The sequence below is a fragment of the Natator depressus genome, chromosome 1 (genome assembly GCF_965152275.1).
Source record: "Natator depressus isolate rNatDep1 chromosome 1, rNatDep2.hap1, whole genome shotgun sequence".
Lineage (NCBI taxonomy): Eukaryota > Metazoa > Chordata > Testudines > Cheloniidae > Natator > Natator depressus.
Window position 1 is genome coordinate 215098195 of NC_134234.1, and position 18591 is coordinate 215116785.

General features: G+C 49.8%; 2 protein-coding genes across 2 annotated transcripts; one reads left to right on the forward strand and one right to left on the reverse strand.

Annotated features, from left to right (window-relative positions):
- The first annotated feature begins 406 nt into the window (after positions 1-406).
- LOC141984932 (homeobox protein NANOG-like) lies at positions 407-4586 on the forward strand. Its single transcript, XM_074948503.1, has 4 exons — positions 407-593; positions 2197-2465; positions 3393-3482; positions 4167-4586. The coding sequence occupies exons 1-4, from the start codon at positions 407-409 to the stop codon at positions 4584-4586; spliced, it is 966 nt and encodes a 321-aa protein (XP_074804604.1).
- A 5165-nt stretch (positions 4587-9751) lies between these two features.
- LOC141984936 (homeobox protein NANOG-like) lies at positions 9752-17869 on the reverse strand. Its single transcript, XM_074948517.1, has 4 exons — positions 17692-17869; positions 12996-13270; positions 10813-10902; positions 9752-10252 (listed from the first exon to the last, which is right to left on the reverse strand). The coding sequence occupies exons 1-4, from the start codon at positions 17867-17869 to the stop codon at positions 9890-9892; spliced, it is 906 nt and encodes a 301-aa protein (XP_074804618.1). The 3' UTR covers positions 9752-9889.
- Between the last annotated feature and the right edge of the window lie 722 nt (positions 17870-18591).

The window sequence follows — 18591 nt, forward strand, 5'->3', positions numbered from 1 at the left end:
CTCTGAATCATAGCGACCGTATCCGGTACAGCTCAGACACAGCAGGGGAGAACAGACTTCTGGGTATCCGTTTTTACAAATAAATTTTGCAAATGTGTTTGTAAACTATCCAAATTGAGCTCTCATTTTTTTCACTCCCCCCCCATCCCCCTCACCCTTCTATCCTCTCCTCCTCCTCCCCCCAATCCATAGCCACTCCCCTCCAATCAACTTACTTTTAACATGACAATGGCCTTGGAAATTCTCTCTAATCAAGGCAAAGTTAGGAAGGGCATAAATCTACCCCCACGCTATAGGCGTCTGTTTGTATGTTTGTCTGATAGAGTCTGCCCCTGTCCATCTCCACCTTGTCTTCTCTGAGATTAGGGTTTTATTTTGGGGTAACGTCCCCCAAACACAAACATCCATGAGTGCCCACCTGGCAATGCCCCCCTACCAGCCTTACCCAGCCGGGGTAGGAACTGGAATAAGGTATGGAGACTACTACTGGAACTGCCCAGGGGAGATGGACAATGTCCCCCACAAAGAGGCAGCAGATGCTGATGTCCCGGTCCCAGAGCCAGAGCCAGAGGAGAAGACCCTCCGTAACCCAGGTAGGCCAACTTTGGAATGACTGAAGGAAACTCCAGGAAAAGTGGTGGTTGTTATTATTATTATCAGTCTTGCTGCCTGAAATGACTCAACAAGGGGCGGGTGTGGGAGAGCTCATCTCGACAGCTGTCCCCTAGCTCCATAGCCAAGTGACCTCCCCCTCTCCCCAAAAGACGCTGCTGCCTTGGGGGGGGGGTTTAAGGGAGGAAGAGGGAGTCCTAAACGCTGTCTGATCTGGGGGAAGAGCTGAGAGGGCATTTCATGGGGGGGAGGGGTCTTAAGCACCCACCCACAGGTGCAATAAGCAGTCCTGTCCGGCAGCAAGTTGGTGTGGGAGGGCGGACGCCCCCCGGAACGGACCCAGAGCAGAACTAGAAGGAGGTTGGTCGCCAGAGCCCTTTGGGCACGTGGTGGGAAGGCTCTCGCTAAGGGCCTGATCCTGCCCTCCTGGACGCTAAGGCCATCGCTGCCTTCATGGGGGGAAGCGAGACATGTCTAAAAATCCGAGTTGGGGGGGGTGGCGGGAGGACTGGGGTGTGAAGGGCTGGGAGGGACCCGCTTTCCCATGGGGGTCTGGCCCGGGATGGGAAACCAGCTCCCGGGGCCCTCTCGCCATTTGCAGCACGGGCGGCCCTGCTGGGACCAAATCCAGCCATGCAAAGCGGGGGCGCGGTGACCCCCGCCTGTGGCTCACCAGGCGCGAGAGCCCCGTGGGGGAAGCAGGGAGAAGTAGCAATAACCCCCCCGCCCCCAAGGTGGGGGGACGGGGGTCGAGGTCTCAGGACGCGGGGAAGGCGCCAGGGCACCGCGGGTGACCCAGACCCGGGGGAGGCTCTAGCCATTGTCCTGGCTCCGCTTCTGGACCGAATCAGGCCTTGCTCCCTTGCTGGGAGGGGGCAAAAGGGCCCGAGCAGGGGCACGGGAGGGGTGCGATCTCTGCACAGGGCTCGGCTCCCAAGGCTTGGGGGGGGGGGGACAGGTAGCTCCGCGGGGGAGGCGCGGACGAGTCTGTGCCTGGCTCCTGTGGATTCCCGAGGCGCATGCAGACGCCCGGGGCGCCTCCGGATCCCCCCCCCCCCCCCCGCGGACAACACCGAGGAGAAAAGAGCGAATTCAGGGTGTCCCCAGCCCGCAGGGAGACAATTGGCCACCCGGGAATTGCTGTGTACAGCGCCTTCCCCACGGCTGGCCTGCGTCTTGCGTCCCTGGCCTCATCCCTGGCGGCACTGCCGAGGGCACGTTCTTCCCCTGCCCTGCTCCGGCTCCGGCCCCCGCCTTTACTTCTCGTGTGAATGCCCAGCGGCGGCGGCGTATTTAATCCTAGAGCCCGCAGTGCCGGGACCCCCCGCCAGGCGTCAGCAGAGAGGGCGTCGGTTTTCCTGGCTCCTTCGCTCCCCGGCCGCTGCTGTTTGAGCGGCGTGTGGACACAGCTCGGCTGAGCCCCCCCGGGCCCCCGGTTAAGTCGTGTGCCCCTTTGCCGTTAAATGCAGCCGGCCTGTTTCCCGAGCAGTGAGATCGGGCACCGTCCAGCAGCAAATCGTTATCCCTTAGGAATTAACTTCTCCGCTCTCCCTTCATGGGCCACTTTCCTCTCTCCCTCCCTAGAGCTCTCTCCAGCGTCCTCCAGCTCGGGCGCACGCATGCGGTACACCCCGGACTCAGCCACCAGCCCCAACACGGAGCCCCCATCCCCGCACCCTGCGATCCGGATGGGGGGGGTGGAAAGCGGGGGAGGGGTGAAGAAGGCCAAGAGCCGCACGGCCTTCTCCCAGGAGCAGCTGCAAACCCTGCACCAGCGATTCCAGAGCCAGAAATACCTCAGCCCCCAGCAGATCCGGGAGCTGGGCTCAGCCCTGGGGCTCACATACAAGCAGGTGAACACTGAGATCTGGTTCTGTAGAGTGTTGGCATCCTAATGGCTGGGCTGCATCCCTGGTTTGAGGTGGTCTTCCAAACACGGTCGGTTTTTCAGTGGGAGATCTCCAAGGCAAGGTCAGATTCCTCACTGTCTCGCCACTTCTGTTGTAATTTACACCTGTGCAAGGAGGCTGTGAAATGCTACCAGTGTCAGAATTCTCCTCCTGCTCACCTGGGATTATTCATCCGCTTTGCACAGGTGTTCAAGACTAAACAAGGGGCAGGCAATGAAGAGTCCGGTCCCTCTTGTTCTATAGGTAATATTCACTATGCTCTTGGAGTCACTGCTGACCCCTTTGCCGCTTAGAGACTAACCAATTTATTTGAGCATAAGCTTTCGTGAGCTACAGCTCACTTCATCGGATGCATCCGATGAAGTGAGCTGTAGCTCACGAAAGCTCATGCTCGAATAAATTGGTTAGTCTCTAAGGTGCCACTAGTCCTCCTTTTCTTTTTTGCGAATACAGACTAACATGGCTGTTACTCTGAAACCTAGCAGTATAGTGTCATCCTGCTGGGTGCTGTGTTGCAGAAAGTGGTGTGGGTGACTCTGATTTAGGACTGACCCATCTTTCATACAAAAATGCAGGTTCTGACTGTGATCATGAAAGATTCTGTGGTAATTTGCAGTAGAGGTGGCTGTCCCAGTGACTGTAATTATATTTTGCCTCCCTAAATGCTCCCATTTTCAGCTGGATATAGTGGTGGTCTTCACTTTGTAAATTATTGTTTATAATTGCTCTGGCCTGCCATGTTCCAGCCCAGAGTGGCTGCATTTCAATGCTGGGTGAAGCAATCCCTTTATGTATTGTCTAAAAAATATTTTGTGAGCTCTGTCTAAAAGGGGATTTTTATGCCCTATCTCCTACCCCCATCACCTCTAGGTAAAAACATGGTTTCAAAACCAACGAATGAAGTTTAAACGATGCCAGAAGGAAACTCAGTGGATGGAAAAAGGGACATGCCTATCCCAAGTAAGAAGAGGTTTCATTATGGGCAGTTACCAAGGGGAGCTATAATATCTATCTAATGTATAGGTGTTTGCTATCTGGTTAATATGGGATGCTCATGGACTTAGTAACCAGCCCTTGCTCAGTGTTTCCAGTACAGCATTCATTCATTCTCTGTTTATTGTATCATGTAATTTAAGCTTACATTGGGGATTGAATAGATCTGGGGGAAGGAGAGCAGGACTTTCTGCTCTAGGATCTCACGTCGGGGGACTGGCTGGATCAGAGAATGGCATATGGACACCAGTTGCAATCCAGTGAATCCAGGAGGAGCAGGGGATCATAGAATCATAGAATATCAGGGTTGGAAGGGACCTCAGGAGTCATCTAGTCCAACCCCCTGCTCAAAGCAGGACCAATCCCCAATTTTTGCCCCATATCCCTAAATGGCCCCCTCAAGGATTGAACTCACAACCCTGGGTTTAGCAGGCCAAAGCTCAAACCGCTGAGCTATCCCCTCTAGGATATTGTTACTCCTATTGTGGTAGCACATAGATCCTAGGGCCCCATTGTGCACTGGCGATATATGTAACGAAAAGGTAGTCCCTTCCCCAAAAGTTTATAATTTCCTGCTTTGTGCTACTGGAGCCTCAGTACTGTTTGCTTGTACCCGTGTATTGAACCGCCTTCTCTCTCTCTCTCTCTCTCAATGGATTTCATCAGGCAGGTTACCTGGATTTGAACCCCAGTTATCACCAGGGTTGTCCAGTTAGTGCCAGCAGGAACATCCAGACTGTGACCAATGTGCATCAGAGCTATGGTAGCAGCCAGACCTATGGGAGTGGCCAGAGCCTGTACCCCTTCGTGGCTATCGAGGAGGAGGGGTTCTTTGGGAAAGCTGGGGGAGCCTGCAGCACCCAGCAGGCAATGGGCTTCTTCAGCCAGCAAAAGATGAACTTTTATCATGGCTTCCCGGCGAACATGGATTATGCCAGCATGGAGACAGAAGATGGCTACCACTTCCAGAATGCCTCTGTCAATGCAACGTCCTTCCCGGGCACAGCTGGGTACCAGCAGTACCAGTCAGCATGGCACCCTCAAGGGACACAAAGCAACTATAACTCTTAGGCCTTTCCTTTTCCTTTCCCTCTCCCACTCTTTCTTCAGTTTCTCTTATCCAGCCTCTCAGTTCTTTAGGGCCCTGATCCTGACTCCTGAGATGTGTGGAGTCCCCCAGCTCCCACTGACTCCACTGGAGGGGCTTGGCACCTTGCAGGATGATTGGGGCCTCTCTCTCCTTCTCTTCTTTAAGAGGCACCTGTCTGTGTCTGACTCAAGAGGTGCTGCATGGCTCTGAAGTTGGCTTTCCTCATACTGACCCTGGCTGGCTCCAGGAAGAGGCTCTGTATGTGTATGGAAAGCCATGTTCATGCAGGGAAGTTTGTGAATGTTGGAACTGGAGATGATAGAGTCTGCACCAGTGAGTCCTTTCCCTATCCTAGTGTCCCCAGTACAGCAGTATCCCCTCTGTAGACCCTTTCCCGGGCTTGATCCAGTCCATGTTTGAAATTAACTGATTTCAAATACAACACAGAATACAAAGTGTACAGTGCTCACTTTATAATATTACTTTTAATTGCAAATATTTGCACTGTAAAAAAATAAACAAAACCCAAGCATGGGGTTTTTCCTGGGTAAGATTCTTCCACCCTTCAGCAGACCCCTCACTGTTAGAAAATGTTCCTGATTATGCAACCTGAAATTCCTCCCCCCCCCGCCCTTTTGTGTGTTCCCTCCCTCCACCAGCCAACCTCCATAACATTTGAACATCTAATACGTCCTTCAACAGGGAACGCTCTCCAGCCCTGACCAGGAGCTAGATTTGGTCATCTAATCTTTAAAAAAAATCTCAGATTTACTATGATTGTAAATAACTGCAATCCCTTTTTAATTAGGACCTGAATATCTACTAAACAGTGACAAGAGACTGCCCAATCCTCAGCTGGTGCAAAGCAGCATAGCTTCATCGACATCACCATTTGCACCAGCTAAGCATCTGGACCACCACAGGGGTGAATGGAATTCAGATTCTAATTTCAATTCATTGTGTAATTAAGAGAAAGAGAGAAAGGAGATCGAGAAAGAGGAGTAGAGGAAGGAAAAGGGGAGGGTTAGAAAGATGGAGAAAGTACAATGTAAGCAAATGTGGTGGATTTAGGTTAATATCCTAATCCAAGAAAATTACCTGTAGTGTTTACAAAGTGGCTAACTGTGTCAGTCTGTTTAGGGTGTGCCCAAATTTCATTCTAACTGCTCTCCCTCCACATCTCCCCTGCTCTACTCTGCCGGCAGGCTCCCAGCCCAGCATGACTCTGGCTATGGCATTGCAAGTCATCAGCACTGTGAGAGCAACTGATGTCCTCAGGTATCCATCTGATTCTCTTATAGTAGTAATAATAATATCTATACATGAAGGATCCCATAGCACTTCACAAATTACAACTACAGCACCCCTGGAATGAGGCCACTCTGCGGTGGAGGGTGGCAGCCAGGCAAAAATATTCTAGTTATTTCAAACCTGATGCTTAGATCACTTAACCTAGAAATTAGAGATGGTGGATGAGACCATTAGATCCTATCTATCCCATTCTCCCAGGGCCAGTGCAGGATTGCTCCCTACTGTTTCTTCTCCAATTCTAGTTTTAAGTGACTCTGTTAATGGGGCTTCCCTCACTTTCCTTGGGGAGACATTGCCACAGGCTAATTAGATTACTTATCTATTTCTGTATTTAAAGTGGGACGCTGTCAGCTTCTCCTGGACTCAATGTTTAAGCTTTGTGGGGAGGAGGGGGAAAGCGAGAGGTGGGAATTATAAAAACCAAACCCCAACTTGCTATAAATACAATTGTTTTAATAAATGTCTTTTAAATTTCAATAAAAACAGGTTTTAAAAAACTAAATTGTCCCCCGCAGTGCTGTGGAACTTAAGGTCATGCGCAACTTGCGGCTTGTGAAACTGACGCAAAAAAGGAAGTGAAACAGACCAGTTCCACTGTCCCAAGCCAAGTGCAAAAAAAGTAAACAAATGACATCAATGGTGAAAAATGAATGACATGTTAAAGATTTGTTTTGTTTGAATAGCAGGTGGTGTTGGTAGTAGTTTTTGTTGTTAATGTATGATTTTTATCTCAATGCTATCTTAACATCTGCACAAGGGCATTGTCCTACTTACATTTTTAATGCAAAGCAGATAATTGTTTGCTATCATGGATTGCTGGGTATATTTTTTTTTCTTTTTTTTTATATGTTTTAAAAAAAGACTTTGTACTTGCAATGCAATTTAACTGGTGTTTTGTTACGCTGCGTCTGTTTTATCACTTTTTTTTGTTTCTACCTAATGTTTTTATAAACTCGTGTTTTACATTTGAATGGAAAAATAAACTGGATTTATTTTAATGGGGTGTCAGTTCAGTGATGTAATAACTTCACTTTCTTTCATCCCAAAGGATGAAAAGAGCTTTATGGTGACAACTTCACCTACAGAGATGAGGAAAAAGCATTGAGTCTTGCCAACCCCAAGAGTTTAAATATCATGAGTTTTGCCAACCCCCAAAATCATGAGAATTTTCAAAAACAGTAAATGTTTGGGTGCTTTTTCTTTGCTGGCTTCTGAGCCTTTAGGTTGAATTCACTTCCTGTTTTCCAGCTTTTCTCTGCAACCGTGAGGGCTAGAAACAAAACAAAGCTGGGTAATCTCTTGATACAAGAATGTTATGTTAATGGGACAAACAAAAATCAGATAAGAACATAACATCTTTCAGGAAGGTTGCAAAGTCACACTACTTTATTTCTTAAAATCCAGACTTTTAACACACACAACCCAAAAAACAGACAAAGCAGCCCGTTCCCCAAAACGGGCATCATTCACCCCACCTTACTGTTGACTGTCTGGAGGGTGCCGCTGAAAGTCCCAGCTCCTTCCCTACAGAAACCCCTTGCCTGCAAGCAGAACCAGGAAACCCTTTTTACAAATCGGTTATCGTTCTGAATATACCACAAAGAACTGGGAATAGTGCCCATTATTCACTTCAAGGTGAACGTGCTGATGCATTACATGTGCTCCCCTGCTTTCCCATCTCCCCCTGTGCTCTGCTCCCCAGTTCAGACATGCACTGTGGTGGTATGAGGGGGGAGGTTCTGTGCTTTCAGTCTCTCTAGTTTCTCTCCTCTGGCTCAACTCTAGCCCTGCAGCATTACAGGAATTGTCCTGCTTGCTCTGTACCATCATTGTCTCTCTTCACCTGGATGTCTGCAGACGCAGAGGCCTCGTAGCTAGACTGTAAAGTGTAGGCTCTAGAAGTGGAATGTAGAATCAGTTGCTTGGCAACCTTCAAGAGAACTGCAATTTGTGTTTTCATTTCCCTAAGCAAATTGAATGCTGGTCCATTAAGGTACCAGATAGGTGACAACCCAGGAGAACTGAAATCCTGTTCCTCCTCAGATACAATACGAGCAGGGCAAGCTTCCCTCCTCCCCCATCCCCACGCCTTCACCCCTCACGTGACTCACCCTGGGGATGAGAATGGAACTCAGTCTTCACCCTTGCCGAGCGCTATAAATAGCAAACAATAATAATGGGCTAATTATAACTAGGGCCTTGGTGATTTTTGTGGGTTAGCCATTAAGAGTTTTTAGCAGGATTACATGCTTTGCCTTTCTCACCAAAGATCTCAAAGCGCTTTGCAAATATGGATGAATTGCACCTCAGAATATATGTGTGGTAAATAAGCATCATTCTCTCCATTTCACCAAACGAGGAACTAAGGCATGGGAGGGGTGAAATGACAAAGGCCTGACCTGAAGTTAGGTTGGCTTAACTACCTCGCTCAGGGCTGTGGAAAAAATGTCATGCCCTGTGTGATGTAGTTAAACCAGCTCACGCCCCACTGTAGGCACTAGCTTGGTGGAAGAATTCTTCTGTTGACCTAGCTACCACCTCTCAGAGAGGTGGATTTACTATTGCACCAAAAGAACCCCTTCCATCACTGTAGTGTCTTTGCTCCAGTTGCAGCGCTGCAGCTGTAGCATTTCTAGTGTAGACAAACCCTTAACTGAGGTTGCACAGCAATTGTGCTCTGGAGCCCACAACAAAGCCTGAGCCCATAAAACTAGAGAGCAGTGTGAACTGGATTTTCTGAGGCAGCTACCTCAATTAAAAGACAACTGCTGGAAAACCTGGTCAGGTGGCAGCCCTTGCTTGCAGCCCCATCCCCAGCTGTGGAGTGGAGATGGCAGAGGATGTCAGGGTTTTTTTGTTTGTTTGTTTTTTAAAGGCGTTAGCTCAATTGAGTTAGTTTAATTTGTAACCCATCTTCAAACATGTTAATCTGCATCTTAATGGAGCTTTTCAATCATGATAGACTAATACAGTTAAGCAACACACCTTTTGCCCCTCCATAGTTCTCTGCTGGGGTAGTGCTAACAAGAACTCCCAGGCCAGTGGAGTTAACACCCCACTGAGATGAACAGGGCAGGTCATGCCTTTCAGAGCTATTGTTTTGGGTTTTTTAAATAAAGAGGCCAAAACCAACCCCTCCCTCCATGAAATGCTGATGTAAGTCACATGACCAGAAGCTGGTACTCTAGGTATGGAACCATGCTTCTTAAACTGGCCACAGTGTCATCTAATATTGCTCAGAGCAGGCCTGCCCCAAAAATGGTACCAGCCCCCAGTAGCATGGTTTCTAGTATTGCAAACTTCTGAACTGGTGTTAGCATTGGTGGGAAGCTCCTTACAGCACCACTGTAATACAAATCAGTACTAATGCAATGTTAGACATGCTTTTCTATTTCTTACATGGTGGTTCTGTGTTTTCACATATTGCAGTGTCCTGCAGTTTGTCCAATGTGTTAAATAAAGAGAAATAGAAATATTTTATGGGAGAAGAAAAATCACCTTTTATTTTATTTGCAATATTAAAAGCACCTTGGATCTCTAGACTTCACCAACACTAGACCCAGCAAGGTTTAGTGTAAACAGCCTAAATAGGGTCATAGATTTAAAGGCCAGAAGGGACTAATATGATCAACTAATCTGTCCTCCTGCATACCACAGGCCAGAGAATTTCACCTAGTGATTCTTGTAGCAAGCCCATATGTTGTGATGGAGCCAGATCATATTTTTTTAGAAAGATACCCAGTTTCACTGTAGGGTAAATGTATGGGTACACCTACATGTGTGTGCATGGATGTGTGTGTTTATTTTGTTAGTAACTGCATGAGAGTTTGGGTGGGTGTGAGTGAGCTCATGTGTCTGAATGTAAGATAGGGACAGAGTTGTGTAACTACCCTAAGTAGGAGACAGCGTGAGAGATGCAGGGAAAGGAAGAGATTCAGTAACAATTGCTTTGGGCTCTCTGCATTAACCCTGCTTAGGGGTGGTACAGATGGTGGCCAGCAGTGCCCGGAAACGGTGCCACAGTGGCTGAGGCATGGTGGAAGCTATAACCATCTCCTGTCTTTGCGCCAGTGTATTCCATGGTCCCAGGGAAGCCATGATAAAAGTCTACTTTGTGCTGGGCAATGAATCCCACTGTCTGTTGGACGCTACAGGTGGCCCCACCTTTGCCGAAGACCCCCCCCTCCTCATTGGCTATGAATGCATATGGGTTCTGCCCTGCTGAGTAGTTCTGACGGGGGTTGCCCACAGCTTGGATGTTTCCAGCTGCGCTGATCGGATAGCTCTGGTGGAATTTGGGGTGCACTTCCAGGTACCCGCTGGGCTGGAACCCGGTCTGAAAGAGAGAACAGGAATCAAAACCAATTGCATCTCTACTGGCACTCACCGGGCTAAAATGTAGAAGGGCTATATCAATCCTTTTGCTTTCAGGCGTATCCATGGGGCACGAGGAGGTGGGGAGGGACAAGAAGAAATGTACTTCATAGGTCTGATATGAGGTGATATGGGAGATGTGAGGCCACTCTCACAACTGGGGCATGAGACCAGACTCACCGCTGGCTTGATCCAGTAGAACAGGAGGAGAGCTACTAACAAAAGCTGGACCATTGCCCTGGTTGGCTGGGGGACACCAAACTATCTACCATTTTTGCCTTAGGGCAGGAGGCACGTCAGTGGGCTAAACAGACCAGAACAGCAGAAGGCAAGCAGGATGGATCTTCGGCATGACTGGGGATGGCAGAGGCAGGGTTACCAAACTAGCTGGACCATGGTACTGATCCAGTACAGCAGGAAATGGGATAGCAGAGGGAATATACCACTGGGCTATGGGAGAAGGCAGGACACTGGGCTTTCTGGACCAATGGTCTTGGTCCCCTTTGTGTGGAATGCCCTTACCTGAGTGAGGCACTGAGCCCGCTCCGACCACAAGTTGTGCTTCTGGCATCTCTTCAGCTTCATCCTTCGGTTCTGGAACCAGGTCTTAACCTGCAGTGAGGGGTCAGAAGGTTCCCGGGGGAATGGATAGTCAGAAAGGAATATGGAATGGGCTAAGACATTTTTCACCTCTGACTCACCAATTACAATGAGCCTCTTGGGTCAGGGGTGGGGTGACTGGAGGGCTCAGGGAATCAGGGAGTGGAGTATAAAGCATCTGAGTGGTTGCTGGTTAAAGTCTGGCCCCAGTTCAACATCAGATGCCTGTTTAGTGGCCTATGCAAATTGTGTCAGTGGATCTCTGTCGCCAGCACCTACATTGTCCACATTGTGCCCATCATTGTGACATGTAGGCACATTACAGATGTGACAAATGAATGAGTGTGGCCAAAAACTGGCACAAATCAAACCCAACACGGTCTCTACAGTCCCACCCATAGAATGGATTAAATCCCTCCTGATTAAGGCCAAAATTAAGGAAATGTGTGTTTGTGGGGGTGCAGAGAGGGCAGAAGGCCTGCCCTGCATCCTATCAGTCCTCAAAATCAAGATCCCTGACGGGGGCAGATTCCAAAGCGCACTCCCCCAGGGCTGTGTCTGCACTAATAGGGAGTGCTGCAAGGATGTTGATTGCAGCAAATAGCTGGTTGTCTCACTTGTCCTGTTTCTGACAAAACCGGTTTGGGGGTGGGTAGGTGGGGTGTGTGTTTGTGTTTGTTATCCCAGTGCATCCTGGGATACCTGAGGCACCAAGCCCAGAGTGCCCAGCACTTTCATTAGGATAATCTCCATATGCACTGCATTGTGGGATAGGGTTACGAAGAATGGCTGAACCATAGCAGCTACAATGCTTGTGGCTTCTCATCCACTCTCAGGAGAGACCATTATAGACGGCACCAGTTCAGCTGGACCTGGGCTAGCGATTTCATCTCAGGCATTGCAGCGGTGGCACAAGTGATGCTCATAAATCTGCAGGGATGGCAGTTGTGTGGGGGGCTTGCCGTACCTGCATGAGGCCTTGTGTCAAGCGCATTGCATGGGTGCGGGAAGACAGGTTGGTGGGAGGAGTTCAGCCCTGGGGAGAGCTCACAGCAGCGTCCCAGCTTACTGCAGGTGCTGCATGGGAGCACTGGGGAGGGGGTGGGGAGGAAATGATTTGTGAACTAATCCATGCCAGGCCACTCAGCGCCTTATGGGGAAATTCACCAGTGCCTGGAACTGCACCCAGCAGAGGACTGGGAACTGATGCGGAGCATAAAGTGCAGGGAACTATGGTGACCCACTTACTGCTCAACCACACCACAGACCATGGCATCACAGCGCTGCCAACTCCTGGCATTCAAAAATCACAAATCAGGCCCTGAAAATCATGAGAGTTGTGATTTTTTAAGCCAGATTTGAACAAAAGGTCTCTCTCTTGCTCGCTCACTTTGCCTCCTGATGTTGGAGCCTTCAGAGGGTCACATTTTCAAGCTTTTCCCTGAAACCAGGAGAGCTAGAAACCTTTTTTTTTTTTAAAATGAAAGCTGAGCTCCTCATGTTTTCGTGACTCAAGGCCTTCAGGAAAATCAGCAATTATTGGCAGATTCACAGTAAAATCTCAGGAGTTTGCAACACCGGCAGTAGCAGGCCCCCTCATCGTGAGTCTCAACAGAGGTGCCAAGGACTGACTGGGTTTTAGCACATTCCATCCATGGATGTGTCATTATCCCCATTTTACAGATGGGGAAACTGAAGCACAGAGAAGGGACGTGACTTGCTCAAGGTCACCCAGCAGGCCAATGGCAGAGCTGAAAAAGAATCCAGGTCTCTTTGAGTCTGAGTCCAGTGTTTTATCCGTTAGGCAACACTGTCTTCCTGCTGAAATTTTCCCTCCAAGAAGGGTTTTTCTGGGGCAGGACTGAGGCACATTTGGGAGCGGGAGGGGGACAGTTATATGTGTGTGTATGGAGCTTGCTCTGTCACAGCCATGTCCTGTACTTGCTCTGAGGAAAAATATAGGACATAAATACTAGTATTGTCATCTAGCACTGTTCTGTGCTAATCAACCCCCACCTTTATTCCACGACTCCTCTTTCAGTAAGTGACATTCAGGTGCAGCCCAGCCATTACAAGGCAGACAACTCTATGCCCTCACTATTCACCTGCTTGTAAGTGAGCCCCAGGACTGCAGCCAGTTCCCGGATCTGCTGGGGGCTGAGGTATTTCTGGCTCTGGAACCGTTGATGCAGGGTTTGCAGCTGCTCCTTGGAGAAGGCTGTACGGATCTTGGCCTTCTTCATCCCTCCCTCTCTTTCCTTCCCATTCTTCTGGGGCTTGGATGCAGGCTGGGGGGACAAGGATTCTGTCTGGGGGCTGGTGGCCGAATCTGGTGTGAAGTGGCTGAAATTCCCAGAGCTGGAGGAAGCAGGGGAGAGATCTAAAGACAAAGGGGATATATGCTGTAATGAACCCACATGTGTGTAAATACACACACACACACACACACACACACATGCAGAGCCCTCTGCTGGGTGAGATCAGAACTGCTTATCTGTGTGACATAGGCCATATACTGCTAGCAGCAAAGGAGATTCTCCTTTAGCGCAAGCTCTGAGGATCTGCGCCTTTGTAGCAAAAGAATCTGATATGTATCCCTGATGCCAGTGTGAAGTTGCAAGTGGCCAGATTAAGCCTCACGGTGACACCCTGGATGGGCAAAAAGAACAGGAGGACTTGTGGAACCTTAGAGACTAACAAATTTATTTGAGCATAAGCTTTCGTGAGCTACAGCTCACTTCATCGGATAATCCTCTATAGCTTTCAGAGTAACAGCCGTGTTAGTCTGTATTCGTAAAAAGAAAAAAGAAAAGGAGTACTTGTGGCACCTTAGAGACTAACCAGTTTATTTGAGCATGAGCTTTCGTGAGCTACAGCTCACTTCATCGGATGCATCCGATGAAGTGAGCTGTAGCTCACGAAAGCTCATGCTCAAATAAACTGGTTAGTCTCTAAGGTGCCACAAGTACTCCTTTTCTTTTTCCTCTATAGCTTGTCCTTTTGCAGAGCACTTTGGGACCTAGGGATGAAAAGCGCCATAATTATATGTTAAGGTTGCCACTACACAGCTTAATCTGGCCGCTAACTTGACACGGGCAGCCCGGATCGCTATCAAATCCTTTTGCTCTGACAGCTCAGACGCTCAGCACTTGAGCTAAAGGAGAATCTGTTTGCTGTTAGTAGTGCAGGGCCTCTGTCGCACAGAGGAGCAGTTCTGCTCAGGACAAGCATAATTACACCCCTTTGACAGATGGACAAGCTGGGGTGCAGAGGTGAATCACTCGCCCATGGGCACACAGCGAATCTGTGCACTGGACTCTTGGGCTTAAGTCCGGTCATTTTTGAGGCTTGATTTGGGGTCCCTAGACTGAGACACCTTAAAGGGGCCTGGTGCTCAAAGCGCAGGTGCGCTCAGCACTCTCTGAAAATCAGGCCCCTTTAAGAGGTCTCAGGTTGGGCACCCAAAAATTGGGGCACTCAGAATGACCAGTCACAAGTGAAAGTTTAGGCTTTGATCCCTTAGTCCTGTGCTCCAGCCACTGGACCAAACTGTCTCTCACCAGTAGTGTTACTTTCTGCTCCTTCTACCCAAGGATCTCAATGTACTTCACAAACCCTGACAAATTAACCCTCCCCATCCCACTGTTGGGAGGGAGGGAGGGAGGTATTATCACCACCGATGTAAAGTGACAACCAGAACAACCCAGTGAGTCAGAGTCAGGACAAGAACGCAGATTGCCGGACTCACAGCCCACTGCTCTAACCACTAGGCTGCCACTACCCTTTGCAAAGCACATGAGAACTAGAATAGAATATTGTGCTGATGAGAGTTTACAGGAGGAGAAAAGGCACAGACAGAGGACACAGAGACAGGTTGGGGAGCACCACTCACTCCAGAGACAGTATTCAAGAGGATAGAGGAACCCGCAAAGACCCTTCCAGCTTGTCCTGGGAAATATCCTAAGGGGGTCTCTGCCTGAAGGACAAAGCCAAGATTGAGATCTAAAGAAAAAGCTTCCTAAGCAATCTGGGCTGTTAATCCAGACAAAAGCCGCCAACATGCAAAGCCATTGAGGCAGCATGAATAGGAAAATGTTAACAAGTGAGATTACACAGATAGCTCTCCCCTAGGTGTCTGGCACGTGTGGATGCGGGCAGCAGTGGGGGCCAGGAGGGGTGTATTGGTTTGCAAGCCTAGCCAAATGCCCTCGGACAATTTCTTCCCTCTCCCTGAGCCCCCCAACTTCTCACCTGTCTGCCCATAGGGAGAGGGGAGAGTTAACATCCACTTGTGGGGAGGACAGTTTCAGGGCCAATAAGGGAATTACCCCCTTAGATCTTTAGAGACCATCCTAACCCATCCTTGGTCCCAAGCACCTGCCCCAAAGAGTCTGAATCAAGAGGCACTTTGGGAAATCCTAATGCTCCATCTCCCCCATGTAAGCTACTGATCTCTTGTGCAGGTCACTGGCTCCTCCATGCTACCAATCCCTCCCCAGCTGAGAGGAAAAATGGTTGTGTGGTTAAAAAAGAGACTTGAAATTCAGCTGTGGGTTATATTCTGCGCAGCGCCTCAGGCTTGCGCTGTGTGACTTACATCTGGCACCTTGGGTAGTCATTTGCACCCATGTAAAACGCCACCAGCTGAGATGGAGGTTAAGGTTTTGCACAGGTGCAAATGGAGGTAATCATACCTACCCTCCCCGCAGGGGCGAGGGTACATTCACTGATGTCAGTGAAGTGCCCAGGGACTACAGGGAGCAGCGCCACAGAAAAGTCTGTAACATGCCCCAGCCAGCACTCTCTTTAGACCCCAGCCCCCTCCACTGCCCGCTCCAGCCCTGCCGAGCCATCGCCTTCCCCTGAGAATGCCAACCTACCTCTCGTCCTTTCCCCAGACCCCCACCTCCACCAGCTATTCCAGCAGGCCCCACTCACCGAGTGCTGATTCCACTCCCCACAGACAAGCGCTCTCCATGTTACCTCCCTCCCTTTCTTGACCCCCTCTGCTTCTGCTTGACTTGCCTCCTAACTGCCACTTCCTGGCCCTAAGAACTGAGAGTGGGGAGCCTGGGTTGTGAGGGCCCCCGGGGGGGGGGGGGGGGGGGAGTGGGGCAGGTTCCTGGCTGTGGGGAGCTGGGTGGTGCAGGATAGGGAGAAGTTGTGGCTGCAAGGAGGCAGGTTGCATAAGGAATGCTGGTCTGGGGTGGGGGTGGGGAAGGAGTCGGTGCTCATGTGGGGGTGGGGGGTGGGGAGAGCAGGGCAGGTTTACTACAGACCCATTGGGGAACTGGCCCATGTGAGACCTGCATACAAGGGTGGCTGGAGAGGGGCTGCAGGAGGGTGAGTGGGGCTTGGGCTCTGCATGTCTGGTGGGGGGGATCTGTGAGTTTGCAGCAATGGTGAAGGTAGGGTAGGTGAGGAGGGTATGTCCAGGCGGCCAGTGGGACATGGGTGTGGGGTTAGAAGGGATTTCAGTCAGCTTGGAGAAAAGGCACAACTCCATTCAAAGAAAAGCTCCTAACTCCACACAGTCATAGACACACCTCAGTACCTAGGCTAGCATCTGCTACCCAACTCGCCACCCAAGCCCTGATGGGGAGCTAGCCAGTGACTGAAGGGTTAGGAGGACTAGGAGTAGGAACAGGAGAGTCAGCAAGAAGCATGAATGGCAGCTAAACAAACCCTCACACTAAAAACTGAGAAAGGCCCAGGTCTTGACAGCTCTTCATCTCTGCAGACCTTTGAGTCCACATTCAAAGCTCTACATCCAAACCCTCCCCTGGGGTGGAGTGGGGGGAAACACCCAGCCTGCCTGATGTATTTGTGGCCCATGGAGCATAAAGAATCTAAGATTTCATTTAAAACAAAGGGTACGTCTCTAGTCCTTACGGTCAGGAAGTTAACCTACAAAATGAGAGCCCACTGTGTACTGATGTAACCCCTTGCCTGCAGATAGCCTGAAACAACAATGCTGATTTTTACAATGACTCAAGAGAGGTGGAATCCCCACCCCCAAATTCCCATTAATCTCACTGGGGCATTGACTCTAGAGTGTAAGGATAGCACTAGGCAAAGACCTGTCTGCATTAACTATTTCACTGATGAACATTTGAGCAGATGGGATGGGAAGGAGGTAGGGGTGAAGCCCATGGGGTGGGAATTGGGAGCTGCTGAATTGAAGGAAATGGAGAGAGAAGACAGGGAAACCCAGAAAGAGACAAGCAGAGAAAGGAGGACGGGGAAAGGAGAGAAACAGAGGGCAGAAGCAGTAGTGGATCCTAACAGGATTCCCCATCCTCCCACTGTGATACTGAATGAGACCTGAACAAGTATAACAATGACAATTACACATTCAGTCACTGTGTAAAGGCTGTCATCTTTGCAATGCCCCCATTGCCAGCACTGGGAGCGGTGCTGTGGGTGATGGGTGTACAGAACCCTAAATGCATGCTCCGGCCCATGGACCAAACATGGATTTTGCCTCTCTCCATAAATATGACAGCTCTGGTTTAAGTGAGGCCTGATCATCTCCTACACCCCTTGGCCATTAGCCTGCCAGGATAAAGTGTTACAGACAGACAAGGATACTTTGCCTTTACAGTGCTTATACCTGAGGATCAAAAAATGCTTTGCAAGTCTGAATGAATTAGGCTCATATCCACATTTTATAAAGGGGAAAGAGAGGCACAAAGAGTGGAAGTGATTTTCCCAAGGTCACTCACTGAGTCAATGACAGATCTAGGATTGGCACCCAGGTGTCCTGAATCTCAGTCCTCTGACTTAACTTTGATGGCTTACCTGAGTTCTGGCTTTCCTCCACTGGAAACTGGGCATCACCATCTGCTTCTGCTCCCCTTCCCGGGCATGATATAGCACGTTCTGAGCCCCCTGCTGAGTTCCAGTAAAACTCCCCGTAGCCCATGCCAGTCCCACTTGGGTAAGGCTGGTAAGGGGGCACAGCCAAGTGAGCACTCATGTGGGTTTGGTTTGAAGGGGTGCTCCCCCCCGGGTGCTCCCCACCCCCACCTCCCAGTAGACAGCACCTCACTCAAGGACTGAAGCTCACCACCCAGGATGAGGGTGCCCTAGAAAGTCTACCTTTATAGCTAGCAGTTCCCTTCAAAGGAGTACAATATCCTGCATCAGCCAGGTCTTCAGTGCACATTGTCATGTTAAAGAGGGTTGATTGGTGGGGAGGGAACGGTGTGAGAGAAGGAGGGGGTGGGGGAGGAAAGTGACACATGGTGGCATCAGGATTAAAAAATGTCTCCCTGAATTCCTGGCATTCTACAGTCCACCCCTGCATGGGTCCATAGCCCAGGGAAGTCAAGGTAAAGCCTCCCACTGACTCCACTGGGCTCTGGCTCAAGCCCTGTGTGTGTAAAAATCATCCCAGAAAGGAGGCCATAGAGGAGAAATGCTCACAGCCCCAGCCAACCCTCCTCCCTACTTCCAAATCCATGGGCGTTTGGTTCTGGAGGTGAACTTCACCCCTGGCCCATAGCTCTATAATGGGGCACACCGAAGCCCATTCCAAAGGGGGTTTGCAAGCAGAGGGCTTGATTCCCGGCTGTCCTGCAGCTTGTAGACACAATGACACCAGCGCAGGATAAAATGCTACCAAGGCAGAATGGTGGCCCTCGATACCCTCTGCGCTGGGGGAAGTGACAACGCAGGTGGCAGGACAACAGTGAATCA